We start from the raw sequence: 24489 nt of genomic DNA on the forward strand, positions 1-24489 counted from the left end.
GTACAAAGAGCCAGGTTACACTGCTCTCATTTGCTGGATAATGTCCCTTGAATAATAGTGCCCCAGCCCTATGAGGTGTGTCACACACCATGGCTCCCCACCCCCTCCCTTTTTTCTTTTCTCCCCTCCCCCATTCCCCTCCCCCCACCATGTACTAGGTCATCAATTGTCCTCATATCAGAATTGAGTACATTGGATTCTTGCTTCTCCATTCTTGTGATGCTTTACCAAGAAGAATGTATTTCAACTCTATCCGAATTAATATGAAAGATGTCAAGTCATCATCTTTTTTAGTGGCTCAGTAGTATCCCGTGGTATACATATATCACAGTTTATTAATCCATTCCTGGATTGGTGAGCATGTAGGTTGTTTCCACAATTTGGCAATTGTAAATTGAGCTGCAATAAACAGTCTAGTGCAAATGTCCTTATGATAAAATGATTTTTTTTTCCTTCTGGGTAGATGCCCAGTAATGGGATTGCAGGATCAAATGGGAGGTCTAGTTTGAGTCCTTTGAGAAATCTTAGAGGAATGAAATATTTTAGATTTTCCTAAATACAAAATAGAGTTTCAGGAGCACAGGATATTTCAGAGTCTATCTTGAGCTTCCTTTTTTTTTTTTTTATCTTGAGCTTTCTTTATGAAAGCTCATGAAAATCCACCCAGATATTAGAAATAAGAATCAGAAAGAAATTAACCATGATGGAGGAGTCTATGTCATTGGACAAATATGCTTCAAGAAACACCTGAATTATGGAAATCTCAGAATTGTTTACAACCCCTCAGGCCTGAAAAATTATCTACAGATGTGTTTAAATAAGAAACTGAACTGAGGGCTTAGGGAACTAACTGCCCTGGAGAAAGTAAAAGTGAAAACTAGATGATGTGGCTTTGAATAGACACATTCCTTATGTCACTTACTAACTACTTTCTAGATTATTAGTGAAGAAGGAACTTCTTAGCAAAGTATTATCGGAGAAGGTGCTAAAAAGGATGTTTGGGGCAGTTAGTCAAAACACAGTAGTTCTCCCCCCCCTCCAATCGCAGGTGATACATTACAAGACCCCCAGTGGACTGGAAACACTGATAGTACTGTACTCTCTATAAACTATGGTTTTTTTCCTACATGGACATATATATGATAAAGTTTAATTTATAAATTAGGCATAGTAAGAAACTATCAACAGTAACATAATAAAATGGAGCAATTATAACAATATTCTATAATAAAAGTTATGCGAATGTATTCTCTCTCTTTCTCTCTCTCTTTCAAAATATCTTATTGTGGGCAGTGCCTGTGGCTCAGTGAGTAGGGCGCCGGCCCCATATGCCGAGGGTGGTGGGTTCAAATCCAGACCGGGCCAAACTGCAACCAAAAAATAGCCGGGCGTTGTGGCGGGCGCCTGTAGTCCCAGCTGCTCGGGAGGCTGAGGCAAGAGAATCGTGGAAGCCCAAGAGTTAGAGGTTGCTGTGAGCTGTGTGACGCCATGGCACTCTACCCGAGGGCGGTACAGTGAGACTCTGTCTCTACAAAATAATAATAATAATAATAATAATAATAATAATAATAATATCTTATTGTGCTGTATTTCGGGTACCCCAAACCTTAGGAAGCAAAACCACAGATAAGGGAGGACTACCATCTGCATGAATTCCCTGTAGAGATAAAATATGCATCACTTCTTCTTTAGGAATCACAAAAGAAATGTCAAATGGTTTGGTCATGGAAGTTTGGAGCAAATGTCCTTTTGCTTTCTCTTTTTATGACCTTCAGTGGGAAGAGTTGCTCATAAATAATGGAGTCAAAAGCATTTGAGAGATTTTGAACCTGACTTGTATTTGGGGGAGGGTTCCATATTCGATGAACACGAAGACTGTACCTCTGTGAATACAGGGACTGTCTGTCTGTCTGTCTTACCCTTCTATCACCACTGTCTGACACAGTGCTTGGTGCACAATATATGATTAAGTAATATTTTTGAATGAAATATGGAATATTGAATGAACCGGACGAGCAATAATAACTAGCCTTGTAGATAGATGCAATGTTATTTCTAGGCCCATGCCATTTCCTTCTTTTTTTTTTTTTTTTTTTGCAGTTTTTGGCCGGGGCTGGGTTTGAACCCGCCACCTCCGGTATATGGGGCCAGCACCCTACTCCTTTGAGCCACAGGCACTGCTCCACCTTCTTTTCTTTTAATTAAGGCTTGCCTGAAGGTATATTAGAGAACATTTCACCTGGTGACCCGTACTATACGTGTGGGCTGTGTGTTTCAATTCCATTGTAAGTTTCAAATTACCTCTCTTTAGATTCCAAACCTGTTATAATTTGCTCAGCTAGGATTAGTCAAGAAAGAATAGCTCTGGGGCTTTACCATGCAGAGCATTTTTTCATTCCAGTGCACTAGGCAATGAACTAGTAACACAAAGACTCTGAATTCTAATTTTCATACTCTCACTAACTCTCTGTGTGACCTTGGGCAAGTCACTTAACTCCAGTTGACTGTGTGGGTCCCCATCTATGAAACCTCCAGAGCTCAGTCTTGATGAAGCTAAGGACTTGCAGAGAACCTAGTTCCTTACCTCACCCAGAAGGTGCTCTGAAAATGACCTTTTAAGCTGCGTCCCATTCCTTTTGCTTCCAACAAACAATTTCCTTCTTAGACCCCTCCACGGCCTCATTAAGGATGAAGGTTCAGCAGGCAGGCTCTTATTCTCTCCTGGCACATTAACAGAGCCACTCAATGTTAATGACCGTCACATGGGATTATTGGGCTTCTCAGCCTAATTTTTCTGACTTGATTGCCTCATTGACTGCCTCAGCTAACCAAAGGTTAAATAGCTCCTTGGAAATAAGGTATGATTTGGGTAGGGACAGCGTAGAGGAAGGAAGCTGGGAAGAGAGAAATTAACACTGCACTATTAAGCATTCAGTGTATCTAAAGCCTCCTTACGATTTAATAAAAATCAGAATTATATTCACACTTTCTTTTACAGACACCATCCGATATTTAAACTATGAGATTATAACTAAGTAAAGGGAAAGGATGATTTCATATCTAACCTGGCTGTGAATACCTGTAGAGCATAGTTTTGGTGTTACTGTAACAAACTTGCTTAGAGGTACGTTTGATCCACAAATGAGTTAAAAGTGTTTTTGAGGGCTGAGGGTTCAGGGGTGCAGCCGATTAATAGGAGCTTAAAACAAAAGCAGGTTAAACTGACCTTCTTAAAGACAGGACAAATAGCAAAACAAAGGCAGTGATTCCCTTATAACAATTTCTTCAGAGATCATTTGGAACTATTCGGCCAACAGGGAATTGGCTGAGATTTGTGAACTTAATCTCTGATTTGTTAGGGCACAGAAGTTCTAGGCATTAAAGGAATGTTAAATCTGAAAATATATTTTCTGTTTTTGAATTCAGAAATTACCCGACTTCCTTCTTTTTGTACCTGTGATCACCCTTTTTCTTTGTCATCAGAGATCAGACCTGGAGGCCAGACCCTCTTAGCGGCCTCTACAAAATGGGGACAGCCCTCACCTTACCTCAGGCCTCATCTGGGATCCCTGTCGGCTCTTTTACAAGTACCTTGAAGATAGAGAGACCAAAGATGGGAGAACAATAGCTGTTTCTAGTTCTTCAGATGGAATTATTGGGTTAAAAGTGAATGTTAAAAATAAAGTGTGCACAGTAAATAAACTGCCTGTCATTAGACATACTTACTTCAAGTTGAAGACAAGTAAATACTGGATAGTCAGAGAGAGCTGCCAAAGAACTTTGATGTTTAAGAGATGTAATTGTCTTCTTAGCAGTTCAGTTTCCCCTTATAGAAAGAGGGCAGAAACAGTATTGATTCTACATAAACATTTGAAGGAATCTAAGGGCTGTGCAAAGACATTGCTGTGCTGCTAATAATTCCTGCTTCCTAAACGGAAAATGTGCACCATGTTAATACATATCTGAGTGTGGACGGTGGCCTGACTGGACACCAACAAAATGCTGGACAAGGAAAGTAGCTGGCCTAGGGGGCGTTCAGGGAAATGCCACTGTGTTAGAATTCTGATAAGCCCTTTAGGCTTCCCACCATGTTGTCAGATATAGGCACATGGGGGTGTGTATGAGAGACAGAGTGTATGTGTGTGTTTATTTATCAGACTGACAAAGCCCGATGGCGATGTTGCCAGATCCAGGTCCTGCAGCTCTTTGTAGACTTGTCTCAGCATCACCCACTCTGTTGGGTTTGCTCATCCTAAGACAGCATCCTTCCCAAATCCCTAGCCCTTGGTGCTGAAAGATAGCTGAGTCAGTTCTGCAGGCACTTAAGTCCAAACTATAAAATATACACCTGGAAGTGCCTTTTCTATTATGCGGAGGAAACAGCAAATTGAATCTCAGGTGTCATGGCAGCATAGTGATAGTCATGGAAGCAATCTTAGTTCTTTGGTAAATGGTAGAGCAGATAGCTTTCAAGGTTCTCCTTTCTCCGAGATAAGAGTAAATAGCAGGATGCTTCTCAGATGAGTGAAATTTTATGGTCCACCTCAGAGTACTTATAAAAGGGAACATATCGGTTCCCAAGAACACCACTTGTGATTGGGTAGACAGACTCTCTGGGGAGAAAAGCCCTCCCCACTCCTGCTCATAGAAAGGTTGGGTCCCCCTGACATCCTCCCTTCTGCTCCTGTGGCTGCCTGGTGCCAGTGCTTTGCCATTGCTCCCATTTACCCTTCTTGGGCTGGAGATGTAGACAGAAAGCAGCCATGTGCCGCTGCAGCCTTGGCCAGTCCTCCTTTGGTGATGGATGAAAGCACTAAGTCCAAATGTAGGTGTGGATTGTTCATGCAGGGTTTGTTTCTAAACTGCTGTTCTAGCTTGCGATTTGGACTCGGTGTGTTATTTTGAAGTCCATGGCACTGCCAACCACAAAATTCATAGAGTTGGAATAGTTAAGTGGCTGGGAATATGGGCTCCGTAGCTGTATTGTCTGCGTTCAAATCCCACCTTTACCTTTACTGGCTGTGTGAGCTTAGACGAGTTTTTTCTCATGTTATGAGGAATGAATGACTTAATAACATAAGGAGTTTAAATAGCACCTGGCTCTTAGTAAGTGTGGCCTGCTATTGTTGTTGCTAAATGGTCATTGAGTACGTGTGGAAAGGGCATGCAAGTGATTATAAAGAGAGGAGAGCTCTTTATAGCTTTTTTGTTTTAAAAGTTATTTATAAACTTCAAAGGATAAAAAGTATGTCAGGAAGGAGGGAGAAAAGCTGGACAAAATGTGAAAGAGAATGAGGATGGTTTGAAATCCCGAGGAGGTGAAGGTTTAGGGAATTGTCATTAAAATCCTAGAATTAGAAGATAAAATTCAGAGCATGTCAGGGAAAGCTCAGAAAAGTGAGTGCTGTCTACATGATCTGAGAGAGCCCCGGGTTGTCTCTTTAAGGATATAAACAGTCTCAAGGTCATTGGAAAATGTCTGGTCCGTTAAAGTTCTCAGCTTCCTTCCAGCCTAGGAGAGGTACAAAAGCCTTCTGCCTATTTTAGACTTTGCTGAATTTCATTTCTCCTGGCACTTCCTGCAGGGAAAAATCTGAAGGTCAGTGCCTGTGTGCCTGCTGTTCATTCTTGCAGCACAGAATGTAATGCAGTGATGTAAAGAGGGGACCGACCGTGGCCTTTCCGTGGGTGTGGCGCCATGGAGATTTTTCTTGGAGATGGCAAATCCTATTTGCCTCTTGGCTCTAGAATGCTAACAGGACCTGGGTGTAGAATGAGCCTGGATTAATGCAGCTTTAACAGGTACTATTAGGATTAGGCTGTAACCCACAGTTTAAGAAGTCGGTTCTGAAATCCTGCTGAGAAGATGTCTAATGAGCACTCGATGAGTTTTCTCAAAGTGCATTCTTGCAATGGTAGGAAAATAATGAATAAGCTAATGCCCCAAGCTCTGCCATTAAATTGTGTTTTCCTGGGTTCCTTGTATTTTTTTGTTTTTAATCACTGATTGTGTGTATTGTGCACTAGGAAAATCTCTTTATTTATGTACCCATGTAGCAGATATCGTTCCTAATTTTGTTTATGTTACAGACCTCCCTTCTCTATTTTCTGATTTTAAGAGTTTGTGCTCTGAGATAGATATACAGATATTAATAGGTAGATGTATAATATTTCCACTCATCTTTTCAGAATCTTAAAATGTATTTTGCTATGCTTTGAATCTGGTCCCTGTATGCAGATATTTGCTGATTCTTTTTTAATTTTTATTTATTTTTTATTCATTTATTTTAGAGACAGAGTCTCATTGTGTCGCCTTTGGGAGAGTGCTGCAATGTCACAGCTCACAGCAACCTCCAGCTCTTGGGCTTAGGTGATTCTCTTGCCTCAGCCTCCCCAGTAGCTGGGCCTCAGCCTCCCAAGTAGCTGGGACTACACAACGCCCAGCTATCTTTTTGTTGTTGCAGTTTGGCCAGGGCCGGGTTTGAACCCGCCACCCTCTGTATATGGGGCCGGCGCCCTGCTCACTGAGCCACAGGTGCCGCCATATTTGCTAATTTTTAAATCTTGGTCTCACATAGATCTTGGTCTCATCACAGATGCCTGAAGGAGACCACACAGCACTCTCATTTATTGTTATCTGATATTAGCTCGAGTGCCGCTGGCTCGCATGGACGGCATTATTTTAGAAGTTGATGTACTGATTTACATTAATCTCTTGGTGTTGACTTATTTATGTATTTTCCTGATGTGTGTTTGTGACTTCAGAATGTAACCAACCCTTTCCCTCCCTTCTTTTTTCCCAAAGAAATTCTTCTGAAATAAGTGCGTTAAGGAACAGGAATTGCAGAAAGCCTTTCTTATGTGCACATCAAAATTTTGAAAAGTAATGAAGGTAGCCCTGTATTCCTTCACTAAAAACTGTGTAGCCAGAAGTGTGTTAATTGCTTCCTTTCACATACAGTGTTTACTTGAGTGTGTCCATGGTGGCGAAATGGCACCTTTAGATTCTGCCTTGCTAGAGGGCAAGGTCTTGTAACTCATGGGCCAGAGAGAGCATTTTTGGTGAGAAGCATTCACAGCATTGGCATTATCCCTTTTTAGGTGTCAAGGAGTTAATTCCTCACCATCTGGCTTGCAGGGCTCTGAAATTGACCTGGGTATAAACTATATGATGATCCTGATTTTAATGAGCTTCAACCAGAAGAGTTGGCCTGGACTTTCTGTCTCCTTTCTTCTGTCTCTCTGCCCATTGGAAAAGAAACAGAGGCTTCTCTTAAGTTCAGACCTGAACTCTTTGGGTGAGGAGCAGATTTATTTCCAAGGCCAGAAGAGATCCAACCGTACACTCTGCCATTTGTATCTCAGTGGTGAGAAATTTCTCTTCCCTGAAGCAAATACCCTTTACACACAAGGCCCTGGCCAGGCTCCCGAGCTTGGCTCCGTCTCCCCTGGAAGCACTTCTAGATCAGTTTTGAAGCTGCATTGCCCCTGCCTGCTGGAAGGCAGATGATCTCAGCCTGGCACACACAGAAGCCTCTCTCCTCTCCTGGCCCAGCTCTTCCTTCCTCCAGGCGGGGCCAGGACACAGATGTGTGCTAATGAGAGCTTCTCTTTGTTTACAGGGTTTGGGATGCTCTGACAGACAATTACATCCCTTCACTCTCAGAAGACTGGAGGGACCAAAACATGGAGGTTCTGAATGGCAACAGCTCTGACACCCAGGTATCTCTTGGGGGCGGGGGGAGTGTTCAGTAGGGCTTGAAAAGATGTGGAATCCAGTTAGAAAAACATTCAGTAACTCAACAGTCTTCCTTATTATGTAATGAATGAAGCTCAGCAGTAGCTTAAAATCATTGCTGAGGGGGTAGGAGTTGGGAGAAGAGTGAAACATAAGGTCAGGGGGACACCCAGGACACCCAGTGAGTCTGAGGTCATTGGAATGGTCATCTGCAACAAATGACATGCGATAACTTCTCTTGATGTGTGTACTACAACATGCAAAATAAGGTGGTCTGAAATAAGAGAAGGGTAACTACTCTAGGCTTCTTTTGGGTTCAAATAATGATGGTTTAAAGGAAAATTAGGTTTTCTCAGCTGATATGACCAATTCCGACCCACCAAAACAAAGCCGAGAAGTGCAAACAGAGTTGCATGGTGACGGCCAAGTTGGGGCCCAGATATCAGTGAGGTGGCCGTACAGTGGGGGGAAGAAATTTTTATGAAACTCAACCAAAGGGACGTTTGTGTCTCTGGACCAGAGTCATGCTCCATGGTTACTGATGCCAAGGCAGAAAGTAGCCTAAGGGCTTCTGAAAAATGAAGAGGATACTTATTTTGAGTTGATTTGCATAGGCTCCGATGAGTAACCTTTTCAAAGATCCAATTGCCTCTCTTGGCTGAGTCTACGTATAGAATGGTATCTTAGTTTAGGCTGCTGTACCTTAGACTGAGTAATTTACCTTTTTTTCTTTTTTAACATTTTTTTGCAGTTTTTGGCCTGGGCCGGGTTTGAACCCACCACCTCTGGTATATGGGGCTGGCGCCCTACTCCTTTGAGCCACAGGCACTACCCATAGACTGAGTACTTTATAAATAACATAAGTTTACTTCTCACTGTTCAGGAGGTAGGAAAGTCCATGATCAAGTTACCAGCTCTGTGTCTGGTGAGGACCCTCTTTCTGGTTCAGAGAGGGCACTTTCTCACTCTATCTTCCCTCTGGTGATCTCCCTTAGGCCACTTTTTTTTTTTTTAGGCCATTTTTATAAAGCATTTATGAAAGCTTCACCCCCACGATCTAATCACCTCCCTAAGACTCCACCTCTTAACACTTTGAGCTTTGGGATTTCAACATATGCATTTTAGGGGCACACAAAGGTAAAATCATTTAATGGCTTCATGATTTTGAAAGCCAGTTAAAAGCCAGTTATGGTCGGCTCGGTGCCCGTAGCACAGTGGTTATGGTCCAGCCACATACACTGAGGGTGGTGGGTTCAAACCCAGCCCGGGCCAGCTAAACAACTGCAACAAAAAAATAGCCGGGCACTGTGGCGGGCGCCTGTAGTCCCAGCTACTTGGGGGTCTGAGGCAAGAGAATCACTTAAGCCCAAGAGTTTGAGGTTGTTGTGAGCTGTGATGTCACGGCACTCTACCGAGGGCCCCATAGTGAGACTCTGTCTCAAAAAAAGAAAAAGCCGGTTATAGTCTTGGTTGGTTTTCTAGTTTCAGCTGTAAAAAAATTTAACAATTTCTTGTCAGGAAGGCCTGTCACATTCCTGTGGGCCCAGCAAATGCTGGAGGAGGGTGGATCTAATTTTTCTAAGTGTTCCAAAATTCAGTCCAAGTAAAAAAAGTAGGAAACAGATTCTCCTGACTGTTCAATATATTTGCAGATTGTTGCTCAAAATAGCACAGCAAAGAGATCAGCAGTTGACCAATTTGTTGACTCTTAACTCTTCTAATAATTGGCAATCCCAAATACTCAAAACCTTAGGGTTTTATTAACCAGAGCAGGTAAGATGGTGACTTTGAGTTGGCATAGACATGGGAGTCTGTGTCTCAGTTTTTGCTTTTTATTTATTTATTTATTTTTTTGAGACAGAGTCTCACTCTGTTGCCTTGCGTTGAGTACCATGGCTTCATATGTAGCTCACTGCAACCTCAAACTCTTGGGCTCAAGAGATCCTCTTGCCTCAGCCTCCCGGGGACAATAGGCACCTGCCACTAAGACCAGCTAAATTTTTCTATTTATTGTAGAGACACAGTCTCTCTGTTGCTCAGGCTGGTCTCGAACTCCTGAGCTCAAGCAAACCACCTGCCTTAGCCTCCCAGAGTGCTAGGATTACAGGTGTAAGCCACCACGCCTGGTCTCAGGTTTTGCTTTGTACTGTCAACTTTTCGTATTTTCTCTTGTGATGCTTATATGCATGGTGGTTCATACTTACCCAAAATGCAAAGGAAAGGAGGCAATAATGGAATAAATCTAGTTACAGAAATGAAATCAGGTCCATCATGGTGCAAAAGGCGGATTTTGCTTTTCGCTCTTTTGCAACCTTTCCAACTCATTTTGTGGATTGAGTCAAAGGGTATATAAGATAACATGCCCTTCAAAAGGACTTCCATTTATCCTCATTTGCAAATTTCCTTCAAGAGGGTTAATATTTCAGGGTGAATTGAATGACCCTGAGAAGGATGATCAGGAGCTTTGCTCGCTCCTTGTAGTATTTCTTTTATTTAACCCAGGGGAAAAGGACAGAGTAGCGAAAGTAGATGGAAGAAGGCTGTTTTATTTCATCCTCCTTTATCATTTGGATTAATTATAGGTGAAGCTCTATTAACTGACCTCGGTTTCAATGACTTACTACATTAACCAGTACTCTGTATTCCTTCTGTAAAACACAGCAACCAGGGCAGCGCCTGTGGCTCAGTGAGTAGGGCGCGGGCCCCATATACTGAGGGTGGCAGGTTCAAATCCGGTCCTGGCCAAACTGCAACAAAAAAGCCGGGCGTTCTGGCGGGCGCCTGTGGTCCCAGCTACTCAGGAGACTGAGGCAAGAAAATCGCCTAAGCCCAAGAGCTGGAGGTTGCTGTGAGCTGCATTGCCACAGCACTCTACCCAGGGTGACAAAGTGAGACTCTGTCTCTAAAAAACAAACAAAAAAATCCCAAAGCCTTTTTCATGCTGAGGACACAAAGCTGGTAGGTGTCTCTCTAGCAAGTTCTCATACCTTCCACTTTTAAGTTCATTTTCAAGAATCAGTTATCCTTGTGACTACAAGTAATTTAATTAAATATTATACAATCTGTTAAATTGTGACTGCAAAGAGTCATTTTTCCTTGCTTAAAATCCAAGCAACATATGCACATAGTTTAAAAAGTCATGGCAGCACTCATAGCTCAGTGGGTAGGGCGCTGGCCACATACATCCAGGCCGGCAGGTTTGAACCCATCCAGGGCCTGCTAAACAACAATGACAACGGCAAAAAAAAAAAAAAAAAAAAAAATAGCCAGATGTTGTGGCTGGATCTGTAGTCCCAGCTACTCAGGAGGCTGAGGCAAGAGAATCGCTTAAGCCCAAGAGTTTGAGGTTGCTGTGAGCTGTGATGTCACAGCACTCTTATTGATAGCGATATAGTGACTCTGTCTCAAAAAAAAAGTCAAATAATACTTTTTCAGTAATACGTACATTGTAAGACTTAAAAATAAAAAATACAGTAGCATTTTGTCTCATCTTTCCCCGCTTTAGAGAGACAAACCATTCATATTTCTTTTAGCAGATTTTTTTTGCGGTGGGGGACATATAGCCTCAAATTTTGAATAGCACATTTATCTTGCTACTTCCTTGATTTTTAAAAAATTATCAATTTGGGCTATTATGTATTGATTTGTATTACGGAAGACAAAGCTTTCACTCTTTTATACAACCCCAATACACAAAATCTTTCCCCTCTCTAATATGGGATTGTCAGCAATTTATAGTTAATTCAATATTAAATATATACACTAGTATAACTATGGAAATACAATTCCTAGCTGAACCATGTAGTGTTCTATAAGAATATTTCCTTTCTGGGGCGGCGCCTGTGGCTCAAGTGGGTAAGGCGCCAGCCACGTACACCTGAGCTGGAGGGTTTGAATCCAACCTGGGCCCAGGAGTTGGAGGTTGCTGTGAGCTGTGATGCTATGGCACTCTACCCAGGGCAACAGCTTGAGGCTCTGTCTCAAAACAAACAAACAAAAAACCCCGAATATTTCCTTTCTCAGACTACTTTTAGTTCAACCTGAAGTTAAGAATTATCTTTTTATTTTTGCTTAGTTTCCCATTTATCTATTTATCTCTCAACTTTAAACTCTGATCTGTAAATCTCACCATATTTGGTTGCTCTGTGCTCTTTATGTGATGGTCATTCAGGTGCATAAGTAGAGACACAGAGAGGCCGAGGAAAACTAAGTTTAGTATAATCACAGGTCCTAGAGACAAGAGACATGGCGTGCCATGCAGGGTCACATGGGGGAAGCACCGTGTCCACCAGGCAGAAGGGGCAAGGTGAGAGCCAGGCCCTCGCCTTTTTGGGGTTTCCTACGGAAATGCAAGACAGGGCAGGTTAAACAGTTTAGGATAATTTCCAAGCTTTGAACTCTAGTGGTGGTTCTTAATTACGTGGTACCTGGCTAAGGAATGCCGGAGACTGAGTTCTCTGGCCTCCGGGAGTATAGGGTCAAGAAAAGGAGGCAGGCTCTGCTTGGGCTAGTTTGTAAATTAAAGCCATCCTCCTGGGTGGAGCCTGTGGCTCAGTGGGTAGGGTGCTGGCCCCATATACAGAAGGTGGCAGGTTCGAACCTGGCTCCGGCCAAACTGCAACGAAAAAATAGCTAGGCGTTGTGGTGGGCACCTGTAGTCCCTGCTACTCGGGAGGCTGAGGCAAGAGAATCACCTAAGCTCAGGAGTTGGAGGTTGCTGTGAGCTGCGACACCGCAGCACTTTACCGAGGATAACAGAGTGAGGCTCTGTCTCAGAAAAAAAAAAAAAAAGCAAAGCCATCCTCCTGGCTGAGACCTTTTGCTATCTCTTCCCTTCCTTCCCTTCCTCGGTCCTGTCCTGCTCTTCCTTCCTTTCATACGTGGTCTCTCATTACACTGTCACACAGGCTAGAGTGCAGTGTATGAGCATAACTCACTGCAGCCACAAACTCCTGGCCTCAAGGGTTCCTCTCACCTCCGCCTACCAAAGTCCTGGGGTTACAGGTGTAAGTCCCCATGCCTGGCCTTTGCTAGCTTTTGTGTAGTCTCTCCCTATCAAAAAGGTTTTTAAAAATGTCAAAACATCAGAATATACAGAAAATAAAAATATGAACAGTACAGTGGTTAAAAAAAAAAAAAAAAAAAACAGACACTGTTTTCTTTTCTTTTTTTGCAGTTTGGCCAGGGCCGGGCTCAAACCCGCCACCCTCGGCATACAGGGCCGGTGCCCCACTCACTGAGCCACAAGCACCGCCCCAGACACTGTAATCTGTCAGTTGATATTTTTTCTTAAAAACATCTAAACTGGCTCAGCGCCTGTAGATCAAGTGGCTAAGGTACCAGGCACATACACCAAAGCTGGCGGGTTCGAATCCAGCCCAGGCCCATCAAACAACAATGACAACTACGAACAAGAAATAGCCGGAAAAAAAAAAAAAAAAGAAATAGCCGGGCGTTGTGGCAGGCACCTGTACTCCCAGCTACTTGGGAGGCTGAGGCAGGAGAATTGCTTGAGCCCAGGAGTTTGAGGTTGCTGCGAACTGTGATGCTATGGCACTCTACCCAGAGTGACAGCTTGAGGCTCTGCCTCAAAACAAACAAACAAACAAACAAAACACATCTAAACTAATGCCCTCCATCTCTCTGCTACATACGAGTCCAGTTATACATTAGGTCAGCTGCCAAAACCCTTCTGATTGCTGGTCCTTTATGTGTGACTCTCTTGGTTTTCTTCAGAAGCTTTTAGGATGTTCTCTTCTTCCTTTTTCATATGAAATTTTACGGTTATGTACCTTAGGAGGAAAGGTCTTTTTCCTTCCTTCGTTATACAATGTATTATACTGTGGACCCTTTCAACGGGAAGCTCATGAGTTTAAATTGTGGCTTATTTTCTTGTGTTATTTTTCAGAAAATTAATTATTCCTGTCTTCTGCCTCTATAGAGATGATTATGTAGTTTTTTTCTTTATTATGTTAATGTGATGAAATACATACATTGATTTTAAAATATTAAATCAACCTTGTATTTTTTTCCACTCCTTTTTCTTTTATTGTGGTAAAATATGTATAGCATAAAATTTGCCAATGTAGCCACTTTTAAGCGTACAATTTAGCAGCCTTCATTACATTCATAATATTCTACAATCATTCCCAACATCCATCTTCAGAACTGTTTCATCTCCCCCAAACTGAAACTAGACCTGCTGTGAATCCTCAAAGAGCCAGTCCTTCTAGATGGATCCTGAATGGCTAACTGGGCCTAAATTTTATTGTATTGTATTGTATTTTAGTTTATTTTTGGAATGTTACAGGGGTTCAAACATTTTGGTTAGGTGCACTACTGTTGTATAGTTGAGTCAAGGTTATAATTGTGTCCAGATAGTGTGCCCGTTAGGTGTGAATTTACTCATTCCTTCCTCGCCCTCTTCCACCTGCTTGATTTCCACTGAATTTTACTATTGTGTGTACACATGCTTGTTGGTTGTTTAGTTCCAATTTTAAAAGTGAGCACATCTGGTGTTTGTTTTTCCCTTGTTGATCCGTTCTCTTTTTTTTTTTTTTTTTTGTAGAGACAGAGTCTCACTGTATTGCCCTCGGGTAGAGTGCCGTGGCGTCACACGGCTCACAGCAACCTCTAACTCTTGGGCTTACGCGATTCTCTTGCCTCAGCCTCCCGAGTAGCTGGGACTACAGGCGCCTGCCACAACGCCCGGCTATTTTTTTGTTGCAGTTTGGCCGGGGCTGGGTTTGAACCCGCCACCCTCGGCATATGGGGCCGGCGCCCTACTCACTGAGCCACAGGCGCCGCCCTGATCCGTTCTCTTGATACTTCACTTAGGATCAGTCTCCAGTGTCATACGGGTTGTTATAGAAGATATTAGTTCACCATTTTTTTTAAATGGCTGAGTAATAATCCATGGTATACGAGATATACATATACATCCAACACATGTATACATGTACCGTATGTGTGTATATGTACATATACATACATGTGTACCCAAATATGGTACATGTGTATATTCATACTATACACCATATATACACATACAAGAGAATAAACATATACCACATTTTATTTTTTAATTTATTTTATTTTATTTTTATTTATTTTGTTTTTGAGACAGAGTTTCACTATGTTGCCCTCAGTTAGAGTGCTGTGGCATCACAGCTCACAGCAACCTCCAACTCTTGGGCTTAAGTGATTCTCTTGCCTCAGCCTCCCAAGTAGCTGGGACTACAGGCGCCCGCTACAATGCCCAGCTATTTTTTGTTGTAGTTGTCATTGTTGTTTAGCTGGCCCGGGCCAGGTTTGAACCCACCAGCCTCCGTGTATGTGGTTGGTGCTGTAACCACCATGCTATGGGCACCTCCAAGAGGTATAGATAAACATATGCCACATTTTATTAAACCACTCGTGTCTTGATGGGCACTTGGTTGTTTTCACATCTTTATGATTGTGAATTGTGCTGCTATAAACATTTGAATGCAAATGTATAGAATGAGGTTTTATTTTTATTTTGGGTAAATACCCAGTAGTGGGATTATTGGATCAAATATGGTAGATTTACTCTTAGTTCTTCGAGGCATCTCCATACTACTTTCCATAAAGGTTGCACTAGTTTGCAGTCCCACCAGCAGTGTATAAGTGTTCCTATCTCTCTGTATCCATGCCATCATTTGTTGTTTCAGGAGTTTGGGATAAGAGCCATTCTCACTGGAGTTAGGTGGTATCTTATTGTAGTTTTGATTTGTATTTCCCTGATGATTAGAGACATTGAGCATTTTTTCATATGTTTATTGGCCATTAGTCTATCTTCTTCTGAAAAACTTCTGTTCATGCTTTTTGCCCGCTTTTTCATGGGCTTGTTTGATGTCTACTTGCTATTTGCATGAGTTCTTTGTAGATTCTGGTTGTCAATGCTTTGCCAGATGTATAGCACACACATATTTTCTCCCATTATATAAGTTGTCTATTCACTCTATTGATTATTTCCTTGGCTGTGCTGAAGCTTTTCAGTTTAATCAGGTCCCATTTGCAGATTTTTGTTGTTGCTGTGATTGCTTTTGGGATCTTCGTCATAAATTCTTTGCCTTTGGCTATAAGAGTTTTTCTAGTCGGGTGGCGCCTGTGGCTCAAGGAGTAGGGCGCCGGTCCCATATGCCAGAGGTGGTGGGTTCAAACCCAGCCTTGGCCAAAAACCAAAAAAAAAAAGAGTTTTTCTAGTCTACTTTTTTAGAATAAAGTCCCCAGTCTTTTTGAAGAGACTGGATCATACACATAGGTACCTTTCTGCCTGGGCTAGGAGAAGAGACCTTCGGTCTTAGCTGCTCTCCATGAAGAATCTGAACAAATCCTCACCTGGTTAGACTGTTGTGTTATCATAGCTCATGGAAACCATTGTATGATTTGAATCTCTTAAAATACAGTAAGACTGATTTGTGGTCCAGTGTCCAGATGCACGTGCACTCTGCATTTGTTGGTTGTAATATTTCATACAGGTCACCTAGGTTAAATTGGTTGGTAGTATTGTTGAAATCTTCTATATCCTAATTGATTTTTTTCTCTTTATTCTATCAATTAGTGAGAGAAGCGTGCTAAAGTCTTCAACTATTATTATGAATTTGTCTCTCTTTAGTTCTGTTATTTTTTGTTTTATATATTTTGGAAGCTCTGTTATTGGGTACATCTCTCTGATGAATTGACCCTTTTATTATTGTGAAAGTCCCTCTGTCTCTAATATTTCTTGTCTTAAAGTCAATTTTGCCTGATATTTAGCTGCTCCACCTTTCTTATCCATATTGTTTACAAGGCGTGTGTGCGTATTCAGTTCTTTTACTTTCTACCTATCTCCATTTTTTTTTTTTTTTTTTTTGTAGAGACAGAGTCTCACTTTATGGCCCTCGGTAGAGTGCCGTGGCCTCACCCAGCTCACAGCAACCTCCAACTCCTGGGCCTAAGCGATTCTCTTGCCTCAGCCTCCCAAGTAGCTGGGACTACAGGCGCCCGCCACAACGCCCGGCTATTTTTTGGTTGCAGTTTGGCCGGGGCCGGGTTTGAACCCGCCACCCTCGGTATATGGGGCCGGCACCCTACCGACTGAGCCACAGGCGCCGCCCGACCTATCTCCATTTTTACATTTAAAGTATTTTTTTTTTTTTGCAGGTAGTATATAGCTGAGTCTTGCTTTTATAGTCAGTCTGACAATCTATGCTTTTTGGTTTATTATATTTAATCCATTTGCATCATTTACTTCATTAGCATTTAACTTAATATTGATAATTTGTGTTAAGGTATACTAGCTTGCATTTCTTTCTTTTCTGTTTAGGAGTACAGTGGCATCGTCATAGCCCACTGCAGCCTCAAACTCCTGGGCTCAAACAGTCCTCCTGTTTCAGCCTCCTAAGTAGTTAGGATTACAGGAGGACACCACCATACCTGGCTAATTTTTAAAAAATTTTGTAGAGATGGCCTCTTACTATATTGCCCAGGTTGGTCTCAAACTCCTAGCCTAAAGTTATCCTCCTACCTCAGCCTCCCAAAGTGCCCATGAGCCTCTACTCCTGCTTCTAAATCTTGCGTTTCTAATTATACCTTCCAGGTCTGTTGTTTTGTTGCTCTTCTGTTCCATCCTTACTGCCTTCTGATGGGTTCATCAAACATTCTTTGTCATTCCATCCTGTGTCTTCTGCTGGATTTTTATCTATGCATGTTTGTATTTTTTTAGCGGTTTCTCTAGGTATTATACTCTACATTACTAAATTATCTATTTAGAATATTGTGCTGCCTTACATAAAATGTAAAACACTTATAACAGTATGTCTATTCCTTCCATCCTTTATGCCATCCTTGTCATAGGTTTCATTTCCATCTACATTATATTCCCTACAACACCAAGGTAGTTTTGCTTTAGACAGTTGTCTTTTATGAAAATCAACAGAAGGGGGGAAAAGGATACATATTTTAAAATAAAAAATAACCAGAGATAATTTTTCACATTTTACCCACATACTTACCATGTCCGGTGTTTCATCTTCTTTCCCGTAGATCTGATTTTCTATAATTTCCTTTCAACCCAAAGAACTTTTTATAGCACTTCTTATAGTGGGGAACTATAGGTGAGCGAGTCTTTCAGCTTTCATTTATCTCATGTTTGTCCCTTTTGTCAAAGATCACAGCCTTGCACTGCTCGTGTCCAGTTCCTGCAAACAATTAGCCCATAGATTTTGTCCACATTTACAGCTGTTTCTGGCAGGAGGGGTAGATCCAATATTAGTTACTCTGTCACGGTTGAAAGAGGTCATCTCTTCCATTTTTGCTTTCTGGAATTTCTTCTATTCAAGCTTTAGACTTCTTCAAATTATCTTTTGAATTGTTTCCCTCTCTCCCATTTTCTGTTTACTCATTTTGTTTTATTCTCCAGGAGATTTTCTGAACCTTTCACTCTATTGAAAAATTGAAATTTTACTACCATACTTGTAACTTATACAAGTCTTTATACTAAGGAGAAGAGACTCCATAGATTTGTTGTCACTTTTCAAAATCTGTCTCTCTCTGTTATTCTCTCCTCCCCCGAGCTTTCCCCTCTCTGCACAAGATTCTGTCCTGGTAAGGGAGGGAAGGTCGGGATTTTGTAAAGGAAAGAGAAGAGGCTCATTGAGAAGTGGCCGAAGCTATAAGAACACAGGAGAATCTGGCTGGATGGAGAGAACATGCAGAAACTAGGCCTAGAGAGGGAGGAGGAAAGGCCAGAGGCGGATAGGTGCAGGAGACCAAGAGGTAAGAGATAAGGCAAGCTTAGGGGAGGGAAGGAGCCAGGGCTTTCTTGGGATGATTTCGTGTATGCCTCCCCTTTTATTTTTCTTATTTGGTGGGTGACTTCAGAGATCTGAGAGAATGAGGGATGGTTATAGCTCCTTTAACAGCAGGAACTCAGGGTGGCTTTTGAGGGCTTGTAACTGATTTTCCCATCTCTTTATACCCAAGCCTGACAACTTAGGCCTGTAGGCTTTGTGCCTGAGATGGGGAAGGTAGAGAAAGCTGTAAGAGTCGGCCTTTCATGTCACTGCCCAAGTTCACTAACATTTAACAGCAAGAAGTATCTATCCCTGGTAGCTCCTCTCCACCCTTGCTCTCCCTGACTTATGCTGAAACTCAGAGGAAGGACCTCAGAGAGGGAGATGGTAACATTCAGGGAGGTAAACCCACTAAAATTGGCTACATTTCAGAAAATGTAATTCCATTTTTTTTTTTTTTTTTTTTTAGAGGCAGAGTCTCCCTTTATCACCCTCAGTAGAGTGCTGTGGCATCACACAGCTCACGGCAGTCTCTAACTCCGGGGCTTAGGCAATTCTCTTGCCTCAGCCTCGGAAGTAGCTGGGACTACGGGCGCCTGCCACAACGCCGGCTATTTTTTTGTTGCAGTTTGGCCAGGGCTGGGTTTGAACCCACCACCCTCAGTATATGGGGCCGGCGCCCTACTCACTGAACCACAGGCGCCGCCCTTGGGTTTTTTTTTGTTTGTTTGCTTTTTTTTTTGAGACAGTCTCACTATGCCACCCTGGGTAAAGTGCTGTGGCATCACAGCTCATAGCAACCTCCAACTCTTGGGCGTAAGCGATTCTCTTGCCTCAGCCTCCTAAGTAGCTGGGAGTACAGGCATCCACCACAACACCCAGCTATTTTTTTTGTTGCAGTTGTCATTGTTGTTTAGCTGGCCCTGGCTGTGTTCAAACCCACCAGCCCCAGTGTATGTGGCTGGTGCCATAACCACTGTGCTATAGGTGCTGAGCCATGTAATCCCTTTTTTTTATGCATTCCATTTTTTTTTAGACTTAATGCCAAAAAAAAAAAAAAACAACCCTAAAATTCTGGTTTATAGATTAATGGTTGCTGTCAGATGCTTATAAAAAATTAACCCAAACAGAAAACAAAACACTGTTTTCTAGTATGAGCCCTAACTCGGGCTCATACTAATTTGGGGGTACACACATACTGATGAATTTCTTTTCTTTTCTTTTTTTTGCTTTTTGTCTGGAGTTAAAAATGTTTCTTGGTTCTCTTAATTTTGGGCTAATTTCTACCACAAGACTTTCTGACCTGAAGAAAGTTCTATGATATTGGAGTGTAGCTGTCAACAAAGGGCAGCTCCTGGAGTTTTGTTCTGCATAGCAGGGAGCTATGGAAAGCAAGCGGCTACTGCAGGTGGTAGACTTGGCAGAGTCAGGAGCATATGTGCCCCTCAGCAGACCTGGATGTCACCATCTGCCACGCACGCCCCTCCAATGTCTCTCTTCCCTTTCTGTCCTATCCCTTATCCCTTATCCAGGTTGAGTGCAGATGGCATTTAGGGTACATTTGCTTAATTTTTTTTTCATGACCCAGTCCTGGTTTTAATGGATTTTAAAGATGAGGGGAGTACCCCATACATACATTAATGTATACATGATCTATGTGTTTACGATTTAATAAAGAAAAAAAATCAAGATGAGGGAAGAGGTTTCTGAGGACAGACTGCTTCTGACATGATTGCTCAGACTGGAACGGGGGTGTTTCCTGTAAGAATAGGAAGAATGTGATTCTCGGAGAAGAGGCTAGTCATCCAGTTATTGGAGAGCGAGGAGGATGGATTCCTGGGTGAGAAGTGGCTCTGCAGAGAGATTTCCTGGAGACACCCCTTGCTGCCACCTCCCCACCTCTGCCATAGGACATTCAAATCAGACTTATGGACATAGAGCTTGTTAGGTGATTAGTTCTACGTGGGATTTGAACGTAAACGCCAGATGATGGTAGTCTGGGGAATGGTCAGTAAAGCCACATACTCTGCGAATATCTTTTTTTTTTTTTGAGACAGAGTCTCACTATGTCACCCTCAGTAGAGTGTCATGGCATCACAGCTCACTACAACCTCAAACTCTTTGGGCTTAAGCGATTCTCTTGTCTCAGCCTTCTGAGTAGCTGGGACTACAGGCACCTGCCACAACACCCGGCTATTTTTTTGTTATAGTTGCCATTGTTGTTTAGCTGGCCCAGGCTGGGTTTGAACTCACCTGCCGCTGTGTATGTGGCTGGCATGGTAACCACTGAGCTATGAGCACCAAGCCCTCTATGAATATCTTGTTAGACTTAAACATCTAGAATTTGGGTGGTTTTGAACTTTCAGAATCTTAGGTATGATTATGACATCTTAGAGACACAGGGCAAATAGACTCACTAGATTTCTCTTTCAATATTTTTCTTGTTGCTGTTTAGTTACTCAGGGGCCTGTCACACGTGTATTTCTACGTCCTCAATCAGCTGTAACACCTGTATCCCAGTAACAGGATGGCATTCCTTCCAATTCTAAAAGTCATTGCTATTTGGACTAAAACAACCTACTCTTTAAAAGGCCTACTAAGATAAAATCTGAAAAAAAAAAATCCCCAGGTTGAAGCTCCTTAATAAAATAAGCATGCCTTTGCCACAGGCTTGGTTGTGGTTGCGAAGGTTCCCTGTGCACCTGAAGATGGCCTGCTTGGGAGTTAAAGAACAGTGTTAATTCCCTCTGACTCAGAATTGTGCTAGTCACTCCTCTCCTGTTGTCCTTTTCTGGTAGTATTAGACTCAGCCACGCGTGCTGTGTGACATTGAGCACATTTGGAATCAGATGCAACTCTGGACACCTCTTCAACTCCCTTCTTAGATAGTGTTGGCTGCAGTGGTCTCCTGGTCAGTATCATCCATTCTAGAGGCCAGAGGGAATCCTAGTTCTGTGATGGTAATCAGAATTCCACCTGCCCTCCTCCCCACAGATCCATGAAAAAGAAGAGGAAGAGTTCAATGAGAAGAGTGAAAATGATTCTGGTATCAACGAGGAGCCTCTACTCACAGCAGAGCAGGTATGGAGATCTAAGTTCTTGGGTCCTTCTGTTCTTTGGGTAGAGAAAAAGTTTAAGAGAACATCATTGGCATGTCCATTCAAGGTGGAAGAAAGATGTATGGTCTTGGGGAAAGTGGTGTTGACGACTCAGGGTGCCTTTGATAAGGAATTTCATTCCTCTTTAGCCTCAGTTTACTACCTGCAGTGAGCATGGTTTATAGATTAACAGACACTGTCAGAAAAAAAGATATTCACAGAGTATGTGGCTTTACTGACCGTCCCCCAGACTACCATCATCTGATATGTATGTTCAAATCCCACATAGAACTAATCACCTAACAAGCTCTATGTCCAAGACGGCTGGAGTCAGTCTCTGATGAGCCATAGATGGGTGGCCACCATTCTTACTAAGCCTCATATTGCAATTCATCATGCTTAGAGTCAAGACATAAACAAGGGTCTCAAACATACGTGTTTCCAAAAGAGAAGTGATAGATGAGGGTTTTGTGCGATAGATATTTTACCACATTTTATGGAAAATGTAGTGGAACCTTTGAGTTTTCCAAAAGGAGTGTTAAAGACACTGCTGTCATTGTTTGTAAAAAAAAGAGTGCTGCACATTTGAGTTTATTACCTATTAGTTTTAATTTAATGTATTACTTAGAAAGGATAATGTTGAGTCTCTGCGTACCTTATTCAACTGTTTAGTCAACAGGTATACATGAGTGCCTGTTTTGAGCTGAATGCCATATAAGTTTCCAAAAAGTCATTCTGAAAAACTTCCACTGGAAACTTACAGTGCCAAAATGTGCTATTTAGCAGAGGTGCTTTTTTCTATCTGTGATTTAAAAAAAAATGCGATTAGAAACAAGTAAGGATTAGGAGATTCAAAGGAATTAGATTTTTTTTTTTTTTTTTGAGACAGAGCCTCAAGCGTCACCCTGGGTAGAGTGCTGTGGCATCACAGCTCACAGCAACCTCCAACTCCTGGGCTTAAGCAATTCTCTTGCTTCAGCCTCCCAAGTAGCTGGGACTACCAGCGCCCGCCACAATGCCCGGCTATTTTTTGGTTGCAGTTGTCATTGTTGTTTGGGAGGCCTGGGCTGGATTCGAAACCGCCATCTCTGGTGTATGTGGCTGGCGCCTTAGCCTCTTGAGATATAGGTGCTGAGCCAGGAATTAGATTTTTAAGGAGGAGGGGGCGAACAGTTAATTCTTGTGAATTGTAGGGGGAAAGGATGTGAACGCAATGATAATTACTGTTAGAGAAACTCAGCCATAAAATCTAAAGGGATTTGTGTTGAGGCTATGTTCCTGCAGTCTATGAAATATCTTTCAGTAGTCAAAGAGTAGGTATCCCCTAAATTTGTGAGTAGAGATGAGAAAGTTAGGAATAACAATAAGAATTATTCTAAAGGAGGAAACCCTAAGCCCCATTATTTTGGGCCAGTCTAACATGAAGAAACCCATCTCAGAGACTGAGTAGCCTTAGAAGTTGAGTCCATCATAGCATGGAGAACAGACAAGGAAATGTTTAAGTGCACTGTTGTGACCAAGCTCATCGACAGATTCACTTTCAGAAGCACTCTTTGCTTATTCTGTTTTCTTTATAAAAACATAAACCATTAATGCACAAGGTAAGTCACTTTCATTCCTTTTGGCAGATAGTCAGCTCTACCTTCCACTCCTGGGAGCTGGCCCCTATCAATGATCTGGATTACAGCTGGAGTTCTTATCTGTTTTCTGCTCCCAGGCCATATCTATCTTTTTTATTCTTTTATCTTTATCTTTATTTTCACTTATTGCTATCTAGATGGATTCTGGAGCAACGCTTCATTTTTTCCAGTCATATGTGTTGTGACAATTTATGGACCTGGGGTTCATGTTAAAGTTGGACAGATAAAGTATTTTCCCTCTTAGGAATAAAGTACTCAGCAAATTGAAGTAATGGTTCCCTTCCAGGCAGTTTTGCCTTGTTTCCTGAAAGAGTAGTTTATTTCCAATAAATCATTTATCTCAATGGAGCTCTTGGAAGAGGTTTTACATTAAAGAGTGCTCTGTGTTAAGGGAAGAGTGTATGCAAGTCTTTGGTCAGATCTATTTTTCTTATTTAATATTTATTAAGAAACAATATTGGTTTAGGAATTTTACCAGTGTGACCTGGTTCTTTGTACCCTCAATGGATCACCAACAATAAAAAAAAAAAAAAAAAGATACAAATGGTCATAAGGATAGCTCATGTTTTTAGAGTTCTTTCTTTTTTTTTTTTTTTATTGTTGGGGATTCATTGAGGGTACAATAAGCCAGGTAGAGTTCTTTCTATGTGTCAGATCTTATTCTCAGACTTTATTTATATAAACTTATTTCATTAGAAACATCCCTAACTGATTAAAATTTAAGCCAGAATTTGCCAGAATCTGCCTCCCTCTAGCAGAGAACGGAAGTAGCACTCTCTCCTGTTCCTTCTTTAGGTAATTGAGGAAATTGAGGAAATGATGCAGAACTCTCCAGACCCTGAGGAAGAAGAGGAGGTTCTGGAAGAAGAGGATGGTGGAGAGACCTCCTCCCAGGCAGACTCAGTCCTCCTGCAGGAGATGCAGGCCTTGACACAGACCTTCAACAACAACTGGTCCTACGAAGGTGAGGGCCCTGGGGGCTGGGCTGGGCATGCTGAGAGTGGACTTACTCTGCGCCAGGTGCTGGGCCATGTGCTGTGCTTTGGTCACTGCCCCCAGCAAAGGTTTACAAATCTAGGGGGTCAGTAACATCTTTCTGACTTGGCATCAGGAGAAAAGCAAGCATTTTCTATTAAAAAAAATAAGGCAGTCAAATAAATTTTAAATGGCTCATGCCTGTTATCCTAGCACTTTGGGAGGCTAATGAGGGAAGATCG

At 42.1% G+C, this 24489-nt stretch overlaps 1 protein-coding gene across 4 annotated transcripts in view; it reads left to right on the forward strand.

Moving 5' to 3' along the window:
• The window catches only part of FEZ1 (fasciculation and elongation protein zeta 1), a 49056-nt gene that overhangs the window by 6993 nt on the left and 17574 nt on the right, over window positions 1–24489 (forward strand). For all 4 annotated transcript variants that reach the window (XM_053594246.1, XM_053594249.1, XM_053594247.1 and 1 more), the window contains exons 3-5: window positions 7623–7722; window positions 21529–21615; window positions 24068–24236. In XM_053594246.1, the coding sequence (XP_053450221.1) occupies window positions 7623–7722; window positions 21529–21615; window positions 24068–24236 (356 nt within the window). The remainder of the gene's footprint in view (window positions 1–7622; window positions 7723–21528; window positions 21616–24067; window positions 24237–24489) is intronic.

Source organism: Nycticebus coucang, chromosome 6 (genome assembly GCF_027406575.1).
Source record: "Nycticebus coucang isolate mNycCou1 chromosome 6, mNycCou1.pri, whole genome shotgun sequence".
In the NCBI taxonomy this organism is placed as follows: Eukaryota; Metazoa; Chordata; class Mammalia; order Primates; family Lorisidae; genus Nycticebus; species Nycticebus coucang.